This window comes from Brassica rapa, chromosome A03 (assembly GCF_000309985.2).
Source record: "Brassica rapa cultivar Chiifu-401-42 chromosome A03, CAAS_Brap_v3.01, whole genome shotgun sequence".
In the NCBI taxonomy this organism is placed as follows: Eukaryota; Viridiplantae; Streptophyta; class Magnoliopsida; order Brassicales; family Brassicaceae; genus Brassica; species Brassica rapa.
Window position 1 is genome coordinate 37,472,460 of NC_024797.2, and position 18,525 is coordinate 37,490,984.

The 18,525-nt window shown below is 35.0% G+C and overlaps 2 protein-coding genes, 1 long non-coding RNA gene and 1 pseudogene across 4 annotated transcripts; 2 read left to right on the forward strand and 2 right to left on the reverse strand.

The window, feature by feature from the left end:
• Positions 1 to 3,673: 3,673 nt before the first annotated feature.
• Positions 3,674 to 10,446, forward strand: LOC103849649 (MLO-like protein 6). 2 transcript variants are annotated; one of them, XM_009126383.3, is made up of 14 exons: positions 3,677 to 4,539; positions 4,891 to 4,948; positions 5,071 to 5,336; positions 8,085 to 8,201; positions 8,297 to 8,357; positions 8,446 to 8,609; positions 8,709 to 8,803; positions 8,894 to 8,943; positions 9,033 to 9,073; positions 9,162 to 9,335; positions 9,414 to 9,449; positions 9,536 to 9,603; positions 9,696 to 9,756; positions 9,842 to 10,446. In XM_009126383.3, the coding sequence occupies exons 1-14, from the start codon at positions 4,417 to 4,419 to the stop codon at positions 10,298 to 10,300; spliced, it is 1,773 nt and encodes a 590-aa protein (XP_009124631.1). In that variant the 5' UTR covers positions 3,677 to 4,416; the 3' UTR covers positions 10,301 to 10,446. The 2 variants fall into 2 exon arrangements, with proteins under 2 accessions (XP_033142553.1, XP_009124631.1); XM_033286662.1 differs by having other exon boundaries at positions 3,674 to 4,539; positions 9,162 to 9,449.
• A 26-nt stretch (positions 10,447 to 10,472) lies between these two features.
• LOC103849647 lies at positions 10,473 to 11,728 on the reverse strand (annotated as a pseudogene).
• A 13-nt stretch (positions 11,729 to 11,741) lies between these two features.
• On the forward strand, positions 11,742 to 14,459 carry LOC117132480. Its single transcript, XR_004456057.1, has 2 exons — positions 11,742 to 12,945; positions 13,028 to 14,459. It is a non-coding gene; the product is annotated as an uncharacterized LOC117132480 (long non-coding RNA).
• Positions 14,460 to 16,313: 1,854 nt separating this feature from the next.
• On the reverse strand, positions 16,314 to 17,195 carry LOC103849672. The gene has a single exon (XM_009126400.1). It carries the CDS (start codon positions 17,193 to 17,195, stop codon positions 16,314 to 16,316), a length of 882 nt encoding a protein of 293 aa, XP_009124648.1.
• Between the last annotated feature and the right edge of the window lie 1,330 nt (positions 17,196 to 18,525).

Genomic DNA, 18,525 nt, shown 5'->3' on the forward strand with positions numbered 1-18,525 from the left:
TACAGATGCCTTGAGTTTTTCTTTTTTAAAACTATTGTGGTCCTACTTCTTTTTATTTATTTATGACATTCACTCGTTGGTTTTAAAGATCCCAAGCAGAGTTATCACACCTTGTATGCCTCCCTCGTCTGTTGTGTGATTATGTGAGTCTATTTCGGTAACGAATGATAACTCCGGAAGATGGGGGCCTTGGAATTAGGGGACGAATTCCGGTTAACAGGAGAGGATTGTAACGCCCCGGTTCCTGGCCCAAAAATTTCTATAAGAGAATGGACTTCTCTACGGCCCATTTGGCAAAGACCTAGGGTTTCCCTCACCTTGTCCCTATAAAAGGAATTACAGCCTTTTCTTTTGCCTCACCACAAATCTGAAGCAAAGCTCTGCAGAGAATTCCCGGAGGCAAAAAACCCTAACCGTCAAACTCTCTCTCTCCTGCGCCGTCTCTCTCTTCTTTCTCTCATCCACGCTGTTGCTCTCTCTCTCTCTCTCTCTCTCTCTCTCTCTCTCTCTCTCTCTCTCTCTCTCTCTCTCTCTCTCTCTCTCTCTCTCTCTCTCTCTCTCTCTCTCTCTCTCTCTCCCTCCTCGCCGGCGCCGTGTGTGGTGGTGGTGACCAGATCTCGACCTTCTCTTGTTCTCTTGTTCCCTTGTTCCAGATCCAAATCTAGGCTAAGGTGGAGTGTCTCGAACCCAACTTTCTCTCATGATTCTGTATACTCTTTTATGTTGGAGTTAGGTTTGATTAGACCCTGATTGAGAGCTAGGTTGATAGAACATGTTTATTGATAGGATGATAGATGAATGGATCACGATGCATAAGAACCATCATACTGTTAACGGGACTTAATGAACTGATTTATGTTGTTGTGATGTTGATTGGTTGATTGTTTGATGGGTGATGCTTGTATGATTGGATGTGTAGTCTCATGTATTGTTTGTGATTAAAGCTAGGATGGTAGAAAGAAGTGAATGCTGAGATGATAGATGACTATTGATTGTTAATGATACTATAAGTAGAACTTGAGTGCGATGTGTAATGTGTGTGACACCGATAACGGGTGGCGTCTAGTGAACGAGTATGAGTACGAGTCTAAGTGTAAAGGAATGAGGATGAAAATGAGAAAATGAAAGTGAATAAGGATGTGAACGGATAAGTGAATGTGGATGTGAATGAGATTGGATAAGTGAATAACGTTAAGGTTAAGCATGAGTTTGGGGAATCATATAGGATAGAGGGTGTAGTGGTCTAGCGAGGGCTACCCTCGGAGTATGAGAAGACGAGCCAACCGCGAGAGGCCGGATATAAAAACGTGCATTGTAGAGTCCTTAGTTCATGGTCGGGTATCTGGGCGTTAAAGGTGTCATAAGATTGAGTCGGTCTTGTGTGTCGAGTCGGTTAAGTCTATTGTTTGACGTGTGTGGCAATGAGTGAGATCATTGTATTGATTGATCGCTAGGTTATTAGAAATGTATAGAATCAAATGTTTGGAAATAAATGATGATGATATGAAATGTTAAGATGCATTAACTGATTGTAGTGGCTAGTCAGCCAGCCCTAGTTCCCGCATAGAGTAGTGTAGAGTGTCATGCGGACAGGCTGGTCTACAGTCACTTTACTGAGTAACTTGTTGCTCATCCCTCCCTTTCTATTTCCCTGTGCGCAAGACTGTAAGTAGAAGTATATGGATGTGGGTGTGACTGTATTTCAAAGAATGTTATGTGTCTGTCAATTCTTGATATCAGTAACTGGACACGTATGATTGTTTAAATGAATAGACACGTGTCCATAACGCCCTTTCGATAACCCCGGTCGGACACCGGGGGATCGGGCTGTTACACATTCTCCACTGAAAAATCATATGACGCCCTTAATGTTTCTCCACTGATCGTTGTTGACTGTGCAACCACTGATATTTATGTATTGCCGATGCTAAGTTTTTCTTCACCAAGCGATGCTACTTTGTTAGTCTATACGTCACCATATCCGTATGCGTACTAACAATATGCAATCCAAAAAAAAAAATTTGGGTTGGTTTTCAATCTCCGTAAATAACCATTTTTGGTCAACATCTCTATAATAACCTAAATTCAACATTTTCGGAAGCAAATAAATTCAACATTTCCATAAAAGTTTATTTAATGCCTTGACCTGGGATTGCATTGATCACCTCGACCTTTAAAAATAATTGTTAGGTAGCAACGACCGTTATTACTTGGGAAACAATTGGCTGATGAAGTTTGAAAGTATCTTTTGAACAGATTTTCAATCTGTCTTCAAAGAAAAAAAAAAACAGATTTTCAATACTTAGATTATTTTGTTATGTACTACTGAAGCCCACGGTTTTCTTAGATAAAAAGGTAGGGTTCATTGCTTTTTTTGTGTGTGTTGTTTTTTGTCTTTATAGACCTATGCTTCTAAATATGATTAACATAAAACCCAATAAAACATAGGGTTAACTTTCAAAAGTCTAAAATTTAATATACACAAATTTTATAGTTTCTAATATTATTAAATATAGTAATTTTTTAAATAATTTGTGTATAACTTCCAAATCTCAAAGACTGATCTTTGATAATTACAATTAGCCGTTGTAGCTATGTTTACAAATCTGGTCAGCCATTTCTGAGTTTTCGTTAATATGTGAAAATAATCAGAACCGGCTTAATGGATAGGGCAAACAGTGCACCCGTCCATGGCCCAACTAAAACCCATTAAATATTCATAATACAAAAAGCCCAAATATTTATTTTTTCCTTATAATAAAAGGTCCAGATTTTTTTTTTGATACTTAGTGTTAAATTTAGATAATATTTTAGTGATATAATAATCTAAATTTTTAAAAGTTACAAAATTGCAAACGAAAAAAATAAATTTAGTTACTTTGTTTCAAAATTTTAAAACTCTTTTAAATAATATTTTAATTATAATATCAAAATTAATTAATTAAGAGGCATAAATAGGGCTGTTCAATATGGTAAAACCGAACCGTACCGAACCGAACCGAACCGAAATAGACAATATGGTTTGGTTTTGGTATACACCATATAAACCGAATGGATATAATTTTATAAAAACCGTAGGATTTGGATATGGTTTGGTATATAACCGATTAAACCAAATAAACCGAATAAAACCGATTAAAAGTAGAAACATGTAAATATGTATATATTTTATAACAATACATGATAATCTATTTGTTACATAACTTAAATTTGTGTTAATAACTATTACCATAACTTTATAGTAATAAAAAACCTTAATTTGTAAAACACTGGAACTATAACTAAATAACAATACATCGCAATTCAAATATCGTGTATTTTCTAAGTCTTTTTTTATTTTTTTTATTTATTTTAGTATTCACTAAATTAATATGAAGATTATAAATTTCATGGACAATAATTAATGGAAAATTTTCAATTGAAAAAACATGACTTTAATAAACACTAAATATGGAAGAGTGGAAAAACTTTTCTTTCATGTTTCTGTTTTGTTTCATATTTTTATTTTCAAAATTTCAAGCTTTGATTTTAGTTATAGATTTGATTATTTATTTGATGATAGAAGCATTTTTACTTTTTTGTTCATTTATTTGAACATGTAATATATTTTTAATAAATGACTGTGTTGAAAATATGACTTTAAAATTCATATAATATGATCTCAAACAAAATAATTATGTTTTTTGGTATAAAACCGAATAAACCGAAAACCGACGGTATATATACCGAACCGAACCGAAGTAAATATGGATTTAGAATGGTAGTTATATTTTACTAACCGAAATACCGAAAACCGAAAAAAACCAAACCGAAACCGAACCGATATCCGGATTGAACACCCCTAGGCATAAAGAATGTTTTTGCCCAGGGCCCCCTCACAACCTTAAACAGGCCCTGAAAATAGTACAGTATATGAATTCCGAACATTTTCAGATTTTACCAAAAAAATTTGAGTAATCTTTTTTTTTTGTCGGCAATTTTAACTAATCTTTCTTTTCGATTACATCAATATGTGAATAATTAATTCACACTTAAAACAAAAGAAACACATGCAGAAGGAGAAGTTGTTATACTGAAAGTCTGATAACATTAATGAAGAACTCAACAATACACACGGGAATACGGGATGTTATTTAAAAAGTCATAAAATGGTTTCAAAGTCAAAAACTTTGAACTTTTCAAGAAATGACTACTCGCCGGTCGTCTTCGTTCACCGTCTCTCTGTTTATATTATGTCATAAAGACGTATTTTCATGATTGCAAATAAACAAAGAAACAGACAAAAGGAATACTATAAAATTGCGTTTCTTAATTTTAAATTCTTTGGAAAGTATACTATACTTATTAGATAGTGTTTACGGGGAGAAAACGTTCCAAAGGAAGGCTTTTTAGCTTGAGGTTGTTCTGTGAGCTCCAATGGCTGATAAGGTAGATGAAAGAACGCTACAGCAGACTTCCACATGGGCGGTGGCCGTGGTTTGCTTCTTCTTGCTTCTCATTTCGATTGTCATTGAGAAACTGATTCACAAATTAGGAACCGTAAGTCCCCCTTTTTTTACTTCTTCTTGAATCTTGATTCTCTGTTTCTTCTTTTAGCTATGTTTCTGAGTTTGTTTAGTTCTTCTTGATTCTCTGTTTCTGTTTCTGTTTCAGTTTAGTCTTCTTGATTGTCTGTAGCATCTTCTTGCTCTGTTTCTGAGCCTGTTTGGTTCTTCATCATCCCAAAATTCAAACAAGATCTCATAGATTAAAAGTAATTTATGTTCGAAACTGCCAAAATCCAAAACGGGTTTACGTTTTTTTAAGTGTGTTTGCGTTGGTTTCATGGTGGTGCTCTGTTTTTAATACTAAACATAATCCATGCTCTGTTCATCCATCTACTTATGACAGTGTTTTAAAAGGAAGAATAAAAAAGCTCTGTATGAAGCTCTTGAAAAGGTGAAAGCAGGTAAAAAAAGCTCTGTATATTAGTTTAAACGAAAAATATTATTATTTCCCTCACCAAAACTTTATTTAAGTATAGAGCCTAGTCTTCTTTTGTGTGTATTTATTAAATGTAAAAACTTGTAGAGCTTATGCTGATGGGATTCATATCACTACTGCTAACAATTGGACAAAACTATATATCACAAATTTGCATCTCCGAGAGCATCGCAGCATCAATGCGCCCTTGCAGTAAATCAGAAGAGTTGCAAGAGTATCCACCTAAGAACAAAGATACTGGAAATGACGAAGGAGATGAAGAAACCTCTGGTCGAAAGCTTCTCGAATTAGTCGAAACTTTCATTCCTCGGAGGAGTTTGGCTACCAAAGGCTATGACAAATGTGCAGAGAAGGTAAAAAACTCTTTTTATTTTCAAAAAATCAATTTCACTAAAACCCATTAATGCATACTAGAGATTATTCCGGGCTACGCCCGGATTTCTTTCCTTTATTTTAATTTAATTAGTTTATTATAGAATCTGTATTTGACTACATATTTTATACTTAGATTGAAAATGCTATATAAATTATTAGAAAAAATTGCTATTTTGTATTGGTTTTGGTGACTAAAGTTTTAAAATTATTAAAGTTCAAAAATTTTTTCTTTCATTGTCAAAATACATATAACTTAGTAAACAAACTGAATAAGAAAATAAATTAAACTTTAGTTGAAATTCAATTATTATTTTATCTCATTTATTTGAATTTTATAAATATATGGTTAGATTAACATATAATTCAAACATTGTTTTTACGTTTAAATTAACCAATGTATATTTAAAAAATTTAGTATTGATTATTGATTATTTTGATGTTAAAATTGACCAATATATATTTTAAAAATTTAATATTGATTATTTATTATTTGGTGATAAGAAAATGTATATGAATTTGTTCCTAAGGCAGTGGTGAAATGGCGAACAATTGAAATCTAAAAGTGATGTACATTAAAAAAATAATCCTGAATTTATGTCAAATAATTTTGTTTTCATGCAGCAAAACAAAATATTAAAATATAATAATATTCTCTAATAGCTATCTGTATGTTTTTCCTAAGAACCTATTGAAAAATATTCAGATGATACTTGACACTGAATTTGTTGTTGATGTTCCGAGAATCTATTGTGTCTTTTCCGGCAAAAAGAATAACAAACTCGTGAACTTTGTAATCTACCTCCATCGAACTGCACTTACTTCCTTCTTCACTTGTGTTTCCTTCATGAAAATCCTCTGTTCAACTGCCTCTTCGAAAAACACATAAATAGCAAGCATTAGATATGTGCACATAAGCACAAGTTTCATCTGGATCCAGGTTCAGCAAGCATTTTACTACTCTTTCAGCCATATCAACGTTACCCTTTTTCCTGCAAGTAGAAAAAAAAAGAGCTCCATATAATAGTGGCTTCTTCCATTGTTATGTTCTTTGTCATTGCTTCGGCTTCCTCCAATAGCTCTGCTTCACCCAACACGTTAAGAGTAGTGTTTTATTGATGGCTCAACAAAATACTTGTATCTCATCGTTATCAAATAAACAGGTGTCTTCTCTAATTCACGACAAATTCAAATTTGCAGTTATCAAATCTCTGACCACCTTCCTAGCAAGTGACCATTGTTCTGCATGATGCACACATATAACCAGGTCACAAAATTTAAATAATGACAGAACCAATACAAAATATGTGTGCAAACCATATGAAAATAGGAACATCTAGTAATACGCAAGAAGAAATTTCTTACTTAAGCTTCACAAGCGTACCCAATAACAAACAAACTCACTAATATGAGTATCATGAAGGTTTTGGTTCTAACAAAATGATGCAAAGACACTAATAAGTTATCAAAACCCATCAACTTATATATATACGATACAAAAGCTTAAAAAACTAAGCACACCATAAAAAGCTTATCCATAGAGATTTTATGCTTAGTTTTTTCTTAAAAATAACTAACTAGTAATATATGATATTCAAAGCCATTGAGTAGAACCAATAACTGATACAAAAGATAGTGATAACTATCCAAACAATTGAATAAGCTTTTCAAAGCTAGAAGAAAAGACATATGATGTAAGAGCTTATTCACTGAAAAGTTGGAAAATTTGATCAACTTTAACTTGCGAGCTTTAGAAAGTTGCATGAGGCGGCCTAAAATTGAACCAATTAAACTGTAAGTTAAAAAGTAAAGATAATACTTATTGTTGAAAGATGATTCGTCGGTGACATCACACGCAAGCGAGATTCCCATTGCTCCACGGTACTATGCTGCAATAAGAAGAAACCACATAGGTGAGTATTACAGGTTCCCACCATAGTGAGGAAAGAGAGAGAATGCATATATAACGTTAAGATGAATCGAGAAGGAAAATCCGGGATAGTCCGGAATCGCTCTTGTCTGGTAGTATCCCAGATTTGCAGCTCAATTCTCTTCTAATCCAGATCAGTAGCCTGTCTATATCTTGAATTTAATTATGCGAACAACAAAAAGAAACTTGAGTGAGACTATTGACCACTAAAAAGAGCACTTACGAAGAGTGTCATGTATCAGAGAGATCATACTTGATAGTTGTAATGAAAGAAATCAATATGGTTCTTGTCGTAAGTTGCATGATCGAAGTGAAGCATGCTATTTAATTATGGCTATGAACGTATAGAGATGTAACACCCACCATTGACGAAACTGGACTGAGATGCGGCGCCACAATAGATAGAAAGAACATGAAAACAAAAAAAAAACTAAACAGAACATTTTCTATGATTCGACTTCTGTTGCAGAAGAACACCCTCTTTAATAGAAGTCAAATAATATGAGTGTTTTTGATAGAAACCGAATCGGTTCATCAAGCTGAGGAAGATAATTGGTTTTGGTACCAAAATGTTTTTCGCAAAAAGATAGATTAAAATAAAAGAAGTAATTGCATATAATTTAATGACATGATCTAAATATTTTCTTCAAATGAATGACATGTAATTAAACTTTTATTTGATTGGTTGATTAAACATGCTGATGTGGACACTCTAGATGTTGATTATATTCCCCTTTTAGAATTTTTTAAGATACCCTTTTTCAGTTTCTGACAGATGATTTCTAATGTTTGTGTCCAGGGAAAAGTGGCTTTTGTATCGTCGTACGGTATGCATCAGCTGCATATATTCATTTTTGTTTTGGCCGTTTGTCATGTGATCTACTGCATTGTTACTTATGCTTTGGGAAAGATCAAGGTAGTATATATCCACAATGTGTTCAAAACCGGTTGAGGTTTTGCTTCTTTTCACTAAAATATGTTTTGTTTTAATGTTTATTTGTCTAACCTCAGATGAGAAGGTGGAAGAGGTGGGAAGAGGAGACAAAGACAATCGAATATCAGTATTCACATGGTATATTTATATATATGTATAGCTTACGAGCTTGGAAATGAAATTGAATGTGAAGCTTTAACAAGGCATCTTTTCAAATGTAATGCAGATCCTGAGAGGTTTAGGTTTGCAAGGGATACATCTTTCGGGCGTAGACATCTGAACTTCTGGAGCAAGTCAACTATTACTCTTTGGATTGCATGTTTCTTCAGACAGTTCTTTGGATCTGTTACCAAAGTTGATTACTTAACACTGAGACATGGTTTCATCATGGTAAATCCTTTTTTTGATTTTAGTACTTTTTTTCATTGTTTGAAAACAGCTTCTCTCTCTCAAGAGAAAGTTCTTACTGCGAAAATGCTTCTTCTTTAGGCCCATTTGGCTCCTGGGAGTGACGCGAGGTTCGATTTCCGGAAGTACATTCAAAGATCATTAGAGGAAGACTTCAAAACCATCGTCGAAATCAGGTTTGGGAACAATTAGTAATATTTAACAAACTCTAAATCAGTTTACTAATCACCCCTTAATCTTATGATTCATTTGCTTATATCTTACAGTCCTGTGATCTGGTTTGTGGCTGTGCTATTCCTCCTTACCACCACACACGGTACACTCATTTTCAAGACATTGCTACATTGATATTTCCTATACAACAGTCAAAAACTAATATATTTTCTCTGTTTTTCTTATAAACAGGATTGAATTCTTACCTCTGGCAACCATTCATTCCCTTAGTTGTAAGCAACAAAAACATTATATACAAAGAGACATTTTCTTTTGATTTGGGTTTTTGTTACATATACCAATGTATAAAACAAACTGCAGGTGATACTTATAGTTGGAACGAAACTTCAAATGATAATAACAAAACTAGGACTTCTAATCCAAGAGAAAGGAGAGATAGTGAAAGGTATGCCGCTTGTTCAGCCCGGTGATCATCTCTTCTGGTTTGGTCGTCCACGATTCATTCTCTTCCTCGTTCACTTGGTCCTTTTCACGGTACTATACACATACCTTCACGATCTATTTTCCTTCCTTCTTACAACAACAAAACTAAACATGTTTAACAATTTACAGAATGCGTTTCAACTAGCGTTCTTTGCGTGGAGTACGGTAAGCAACCAAATGCAATTCCACATTCTCCACTACCAATTTCCCAAGCAACCTTCACTTGACATCACATTTTGCTATTTCTGCAGTATGAGTTTGGGATTAAGAACTGTTTCCACAAAAGTACTGTAGATGTGGTCATCAGAATTTCAATTGGGTAAGTAACAGCTTTTTTAATCTTTAACCAATTATAGAAACAGAGAGAAAACATCAAATTAACATCTTTCTTCCTTCTCTATTAACTTGCAGACTTATTGTACAGTTTCTTTGCAGCTACGTTACTCTTCCTCTTTACGCTCTTGTTACTCAGGTAAGTCACAAACACATACACACAAAGAGATAACTAAGCAAAGAGTGATTCTAAAAGTTTTTGAGTTTGGTGGAATTCTATTTAGATGGGTTCGAAGATGAAACCGACAGTGTTCAACGAGAGAGTAGCAGTAGCTTTAAAGAGTTGGCATCACACTGCCAAGAAGCAAATCAAACATGGAAGAACCTCAGAGTCAACGACGCCTTTCTCTAGCCGTCCAGCTACACCTACGCACGGTTCTTCTCCGATACATCTCCTTCGCAACGTCCACAAACGAAGCAGAAGCGCCGATGAGAGCTTCGCTAACTCGCTGTCTCCGAGGAGAAACTCTGACTTCGATACGTGGGATGTTGAGTCGCAACAAGAACCTTCTTCTTCTTCCATAAAGTATCATTCTAGGTTTAGGGAAGAAGACTCAGAGAAGAAGAAGGCTTCTTCTTCTTCTTCTTCTTCAGCTGTGGAGCTTCCTCCTGGACCTGGAATAATAAGAACTCAGCATGAGATTAGTACTATTAGCTTAAGAGATTTTTCATTTAAGCGATGATTTTTATTTATAAAAAAATTGATTATTACTATTAGTGATGATTTTTTAATATGTTTATAATTTTATATTAAAACAATGTCCTTGTGTACATTTCACCTTATTTATACGTAATTATTTCTCGTTTATGCAGAATCTGAAAATCATCATTAGTAGTCCCTAGAAGTTGTTGGTCTTTTGTCAATTGAAATGGTCATTTCTTACAAAATACGAATTTGTTTACACAGGGTGTTACAACACGAAGAAGCTGGTGGTACCAAGAAAAAACAAAAAGACTATAGCATACAAGAGAACGGGAGACCAATCCAAAACACCATGGGATGATATGATATTATCATCTCAGTGGAACTTGAGGCTGGTCAAGACATTGTTGTTGACTGGATCCGCCAAATGATCAAGAAGGTTCTGGTAAGGCCCCACACCGGTCACTAGTCCCTGGACAAAGTAGCCTAGGATGGCCAGCATTGCTAGTCTACCGTTCTTGACCTCCTTGAGTTTCAACTCCTTCATCGACTTCTCGTCTTTTCCAAACCCAAGAGGGTTGAAAAAAGGTCCACCAGGGTAAGCCGGGTCACCTGAACCGGCAAAACCTTTCTCTAAACCCAAGAAGTACTGTTTACCCATAGAGCCTGGGTTGTACCAGTCCTGCAACCTCCTATGCTCAGCAAATCCCATCAAAGCCATCTCGAGGACAAAGCGGGTGTAAGGGTCTGCCCAGTAGCTGTATGTTCCTGCAGGTGGAATCAAACAGGTTTGAAACCAGGGAAGAGCAGTGTCTGCTGGAATCAGACCGACCTTTCCTAGAATCTCAGGTGCAATAGTTCCAGCTGCGCCCAACATAGCGAACCGCCCGTTGATGATCTCTCCGTAGGCTAACCATCGTGGCTCGATGAACCCTCCAGTACCCTCTGGGTCTGAAAGACCAAGCGGGTCGAATCCAAAGTCCCCAGGTAAGCTGCAGATTCACAACATCTCCTGAGTTACAAGTCGTTTACTATAAAGTCTACACGTTTTGGAAGATCATAATGCTTATAGAAATTAAATATTTGGAATTACCTGCCATCCAAGTAAGAAAGACTCTGTGATGATGCAAACCACAATTGCCTGTTTGCTCCTCGCTGAAACCAAAACACACACAAATCCACGATCAGATTATTCAGTACAGAGAGATATAGAGGGAGAGAGATTTGTGAAAAAACTATTAGGTATCATGAACCTTGACAGGTGGAGTTGAAGCAGCTTTAACAACAAAGGAAGTCTTCCTCACAGACACAGCTGTTTTGAGCCGAATATCTGTCTAGCTGTCTGAGCAGAGGAGGTGAGTGAAGAAGACACAAGTGCTTGTGCTGCCATTTTTTGATCTGTTCCTTGAACTCCTCTCTTCTGTCACCAAGAGACGATGATTGTTCAGTAATGGTCTGCAGGGAAGGGTTAAGAGTACAAGGAACACGGTCCATTAGAACTACTTGTGGTTTTGAAATAGCCAACTGGTTTTACTCAGATTAGATTAGTATCTGCTTCACCAACTATATCTGCCCACGTTGCAACATGAGTTGAATAAGAGATTTTGTTTTCGTGTTATTCCTTATCTGCCAAACGAGAACAAAAAAAAATCTTTACATCTGAACCTATTATAACATTTATCACATGTTTTATGGATTGGAAAATTCAAATCTATAATATAATAGTACAGTTTTCTCTTTCCTGAGGCCACACGTCAGCATTTTGGGAGGTCTCACTTTTAAAAAGTATGAAAAAGTGTCAAGTATGTGGTTCGAATCCGGGTTATTGAGATATAAACACTAATATTAATTTATACTACTAAATTAAAAGCTTCTTTGTACACTGATGGCCGAAACTAATATATATACATATATTTATGAAGGTCGGAAACCTTTGCTTCTTCGGTTTTCTCTGTGGGCCGAGCCTACAAGTGTATTATGAGTTTCATTTTTAAATGAGGTTCATCACGTTATATGAAAAAAACAACAATTATAGTTTTTCCATATTGTAAATTGTCTTCGTTTAACATGAGTTAGGGTTCTTTTCATTATTGTCTTAGACAAGTCTGAGTTACAGAGTTGCGCTGTGTATCTGTTCGTAATCTATTTTTTCACATGTGAACTCTTCATCTCCCCATCTTAAATCTCTTGATCTTAAATGTTCCTGATTTGTAGCCATTCTGTAAATCCTATAGATATGATTCTTATCTTTGATGAACCCAATCTGTATCTCCACAAAACTCATTGATTCCTCTTAGCTTTAACGATCTTCTAAAAAATGTCTCTCTGCCTTTCTAGTTCCTCAAACCGGCGTTCCCGGCATCCTTCACTTAACCTTCGAGTCTCCCCGTGTTAGTTGTAGTAGTCAGAGCAAGCCTCTAACCTCCTCGCTTATAGGATTCCTTGAACTTCAAGAAAGACAGTGAGTTTATGGGAATCACGGTTCTCTTCCTTGATGAAAAGGTAAGTTAATCTTCGATTAATCACGCTTATTTAATATTATTATTTTTAATTGATTTCATGATTCTTTGTTAAATAATATTATTTACAGATTCCGTGATTCATAGGTTTATTCCTGCCGGACGTGCTAATCATTACATGTCATCTTTGAAAGTCGGTTCCATTGTGAAAGTCGATCGTTTTGAGGTTGCTAGGTGCTCAAGCATGTACAACATAATTGATCATCCATTCTTCATTAGTTTCATCTCACCAACTATTATTGATGAAGTCATCACGGGTGCTCCTGAGATCAATCTCCAATCATAATTAGACTGTTTGACAATTTTCAAGTGATTACAAACACAAACCTAGAATTCCCAGGTATATTATCATATTGCATCAGGGTTTATAATATGTTTTGTTATCATAACTGATATTTAAACTCGTAGATGTGGTTGGGCAAATCCGTTCTGTCCCAGGCTCTGACCTTAGCAAGGAAACAACTCGAGTCGTTATCCGTCTCCTCATTGATCTGTAAGAAACAATCAACACACAATTCCCTTTATATTATTATCTATGTTGTGCCAACATCAATAATCAAAAATATTTCCTACCCAAATGATGTGGTCGTCTATTTATCTCTCTTACTTATCAAACTAATTTTACACAAACCTTTATTAAACAGCTTAAAAGAAACCACAACAACCCAAACAATAAAAACACCAAAAACTAGAATTCCAAAAAAGATGAATCATTAATGATCACCTTTTTTTTTCTAATCTTAGAAATAAACTTCAAAACAAATATACCAAACCAATCATCTCAACTAAAACTCAATGACACATACATCGAGTCAGCTAAACAAATACAAACTACACGGCCAGCTATTTAAGAATTTGCAAACTTACTTTCGCAATGACACATACATCGAGTCAGCTAAACAAATGCAAACTACACGGCCAGCTATTTAACAGTTTACAAACTCACTTTCACAATGAAGAAAACGAAGACGACAACCAAGACCAGTGAAATTACCTAAACAAAAAAGCAGAGTACGTTATGAACTCTGATAAATACAACTAAAAAAGATTTTTGTTTACATATTACCCATCAAATAAAAGATAAACAAACACATCCACAACAGAAGATACAAGAGACAATCCTGACAGACACAAAGGCGGCAACAACAGCTCCACATGCTCACTTCTCTTGTTTTATAAAAATAGCTTACATGCCCAATGTCAACATGCCAATGCTATTTGTCTTCTTATATGAGAAATACATAAATTCGTTTAAAACTCATTAAAGTCCAAATACTCAGAACTGTCACTCATTTTATAGTTATTTCTACAAGTCTTCATGTATTTGTTTTAAAGGTCCGGTAAGAGCAACAAGTTTAAAAATAAAATAAAAACATATAACAAACATAATAAGGATAATAAAAATTATTACTTAATACACACAACTTACACAACTAAACTCGTGAAAAAATATCCAGAAACAAAAGGTACTCTCAGCAACTTTAATATAATTTATGAATTCTCAACAGTACAATAAACAAATTAAAAAGACAAATAAACAATAAGTCTCAGTAACACAGCAAACAACAACATGAACTATATCAATCACATTACTAACACAGTTTAGTCCTTCATTAGTGGAGAACAATGCATACACAGTTCATCATCACAACTCTAACTCTATAACAATAAACAAAACTTGAAAAACAACACAAAACGCAAAATTCACAACTACAATAACCCTAGCAAATATTGAGATGAAACAAGAACCCTGTCCACAACCCCGCGCTTGCGTGGAGGCAATGCCCCTAGTTGATGTTAAAAAAATAATATATCAATATTTTATTTAATAAGTGATTTTGCTGTTTTATTATGTTTTTCACAGTTTTAGGTATTTTTTCTTATTTGTCAGATTAAGAAGTGATTTTGCGAATTTGTCATATTTTTCTATAGTTTTAGGTAATTTTGTTTATTTGTCAAGTTCTCCATGATTTTAGATAATTTTTTTATTTATCAATTTAAATTTGATTCTGATTATATGTCATATTCTCAACAACTTTAGGTAATTTTTTCATGTTTTCCATAATTTTAGATAATTTTTCTTATTTATTATTAATTCATTAATTTAAATTTTAAATTTGATAGTGATTATATGTCATGTTCTCAATAATTTTTTGTTCTCCATATGTAACATAATCTATCTTATATTATAGTTAAATAATAGTATATGATATGTAAGTGATATTTATCGTAATCTATCTTATGTTATAATAATACGTTAGTATTAATACATTGAATCCATCTTTTTTTTATACATATATAATACTGATTACTGATTATATTTTAGTATACATATCTTAATATTATATTATAGTAATACTGTACAGACTCTATATTAGTATATACAGTTGTCATTATATATTTAATTGACAATACAAACAAAATTTACAAAACTTTCTAGCACAAATTATAACTATCAAATGATGTTTTTAAGAGAAAACCCATTTCTCTTGTTCTTATTGGAAATATTGATATGGTTAGAGACTGTTACAAGATTAAAGTTAGAGTATTGAAATCTTAAAATACATGGAAAAATTCAAAAATAGTTTCGATTGAATTGGTATTGGTTGGTACCATTATAAGTATAGTGTTTTCTATTTTATTATTGATTTTCATTAATTAGTTGATTTGTTGTTGGTCACTTGTTTTTATTAAAATAAAAATTAGGGAATTAAGATTCATGCTTCTATTGATGAAAGTTTTTTTGGTACTTTCGATCTAAGTTATCTCAAAGAAATATTTTTATTCTGAGTAATTTCACTATCAGTGAGTAAACCACATAATATAGAATATGCTTTTAAGATAAACTTCTATAGAACAACTAAAATCACTCACTTTCATGATTTTTTGAAAACGTTGGAAAATAATTATTTATTTAAAGAAATATTAGGACGAATATGAAAAAGAAGTCTTAGTCGGTGAGTTTTCTATTTATATCATATTGTATTTTTAATTGATGTATCTTATTAATGCTCTCTTTTTTCATCAGTTCTTCGTCCAAATATTGTGTATTTTAGATATTAATGGTGAGGTTGTGAATGTTGGACCTTCAGAAAAATCTTATGAAAAAAGGAAGATCTTTAACTAAGTTAAATTAACTATTCGTGAGATAATATAGATTTTAATCACCATTTAATTGTATACTATTTTATTTTTATGATTTAGTGATATGCGTTTAAGGCCATGTTCGGTTGTACATCTGAAAGATGCATCGAGATGGTCCATCTAGATGCCTTATCCAGATGCTCCATTTGGATATTGTTCGTTTGTGTATTTTGTCTATGCATCCATATAAATCAACTGAATGCAACTATGTTTGTTTGCTTTTTATTATTTTGAACCTGCATTAGCATCCAAATGGACTTTTTTTTTGCTAAACTGTAAATATCATATTAATGAAAGAAGATTTACAATGCAAACCTAGTGTCTGAGCCATCTCGGCAAAAAGAAATAAAAACAAGATGGATCACCTAATTTCCTTACAAGGGAAAGATTCTATCTCAACCACATAACCATAAGAGAACACAAATGCTTTCTTTGTTTCCTGGCTGAAATAATGGTTCTCATCTCTCTATCAATGCCATGGAACACAGCAACAGCAGAGAGAGAAATCTGGTTGTGGGTAAGGTTGTTTCTTTGCTTCCACAAGTGAAAAATGATGGTTTGAGTGGCTAGTTTCCTCAGCAACTTAAGCTTTGTAGACGCTGCAGCTCGAATCCATGAAAGCAGTTCAGGCCAGTCCGAGAGAGGAGATAAGGGAGGGTGGCACCTAACGAAGATCTCTCTCCAGACTTGTCTACTGTACTCACACCTCAAAAATAAATGGTCCCCGGTTTCTAGGCATCTTGAGCAGAAAGGACAGTCTGTAGTGACCGGGAGGCCCCACGAAGCTAGTCTATCTCTTGTTGGCCATCTGTCATAGTTTGTAACCCACATCGTGAAGGAGTGCTTCGGGACCGCACCCTTGAACCAGACCACATCGCACCAGTCAACTTCTTCTTGTCTAGGCCTGAGAATCTCCCATGTACTTGATGACCTGAAACATCGCAGAGAAGAGTCACCAGCAGACCATTCATACACATCATCTATATTATTTGGCAAAGGCAATGAAACAGTAGTAGGATAGGAGTGTAGATCAACTTCCTGTTGAGAACGCGGGTGAGGGAGTGACCATACTGATCCTTGAATTGCGTCTGCCACCACCGCGTCCTTCCTAATGCGGAGGCGTCTGGGACCAGACTCTCCGAGATAATTGATCAACTGACCCAACGGAGACCAAGCGTCGAACCAGAAGCTGGCTGACTTCCCATTTCCAAGAGACAGTTTGCAGAACTGGATGGCCAACGGACGAAGCTTTAGAAGATTTTTCCATGCCATGAGTCGCTGTTTGAGGGTTCAATACACCAAAAGGACTTTTCCAGTAGGTGCCTGCTCCGGTGCCAGTCTGCCCATAGCGAAGGTCCTTTAGACAGTAGTATCCAGATAAATTTCAGGCACAACACTTGGTTCCAAGTTAAAAAGCTACGAAGACCCAGCCCTCCCTCTTCCTTTGGAAGACATACTGTTGACCATGCTACCTTGGCTATGCTTCTCTTATCGATGTTACCTGACCATAGAAACCGGGAGCATAGCGCCTCAATGTTCTTCATACAACCTTTCGGTAGCATGATTGCTGAGGTCCAAAAGCTAACAGTTCCAAAGATAACAGTTTTAAGCAACTGCAGTCTTGAGGCGAATGATAGTAACTTTACTGACCACGCCTGAAAGCTCCTCGTGATCTTGTTCATTAGGGGAGCATACTCCGAGATCTTGAGTTTTCGACTCATCAGCGGGAGACCAAGGTAGCGTATAGGCAGATTACCCGCTGGGAAGTCGTATGATGCAATTGCTGTTGATTCACTCTAGTTAAGGCCAGAAGTAAAAAGCTCCGTTTTGGATGGGTTCATGTGAAGTCCTGACCAGGTAGCAAAATCATCAAGGCATTCTGAGATACCGTGGAGACTGTCGCTCGATCCATCAATGAACACCATCACGTCATCTGCAATCATGAGGTGTGAGATCTTTAATCGTTCCAAATGGACTTATTACTAAAATTACCAAAATAGACTTGTTTTTACATGTTTGGCGGAAACTAATGTTTTTAAGGTTTTGGCGGAAAATGTGTTTTGTGGTTTTAATGGGAAAAATGTTTTATGGTTTTGGCGGAAAAGTGAGTTTTTACGGTTTTGACGGAAAAGTGCATTTTTGTGATTTTGGCGGGAAAGTGCGTTTTATCAGTTTTGACATAAAAGTGTGTTTTCGGTTTGTCGGAAAATGCGCTTTTTGTGAGTTTGACGGGAAAATACGTTTTAACGGTTTTGACAGAAAAGTGCATTTTTGTGGTTTTGACAGAAAATGTGTTTAAAAAAGTGCATTTTGCGGTTTTGGCGAGAAAATGCGTTTTTGCGGTTTTGACGGAAAATGTGTTTTTAGGTTTTGACAGAAAAATTTTTTTTACGGTTTTGATGGGTAATTGCGTTTTTGCGGCTTTGGGGGGGAATGCATTTTCAATTTTGATGGAAAAGTTCATTTTTGCGGTTTGACAAAAAATGCATTTTTACGGTTTTGATGGAAAAATGCATTTTCAGTTTTGATGGAAAAGTGTGCGTTTTACGGTTTTGATGGAAAAGTGCTTTTTTGCGGAAATACGTTTTTACGGTTTGGACAG

Bases quoted from the DNA above. Each gene is read 5' to 3' on its own strand.
- LOC103849649 (XM_033286662.1), top strand. From the start codon at position 4,417: ATGGCTGATAAGGTAGATGAAAGAACGCTACAGCAGACTTCCACATGG. The intron at 9,450-9,535 runs GTAAGCAACCAA...CTATTTCTGCAG, and splicing joins CGTTCTTTGCGTGGAGTACG to TATGAGTTTGGGATTAAGAA. The intron at 9,757-9,841 runs GTAAGTCACAAA...AATTCTATTTAG, and splicing joins TTTACGCTCTTGTTACTCAG to ATGGGTTCGAAGATGAAACC.
- LOC103849672 (XM_009126400.1), bottom strand. From the start codon at position 17,195: ATGGCATGGAAAAATCTTCTAAAGCTTCGTCCGTTGGCCATCCAGTTC.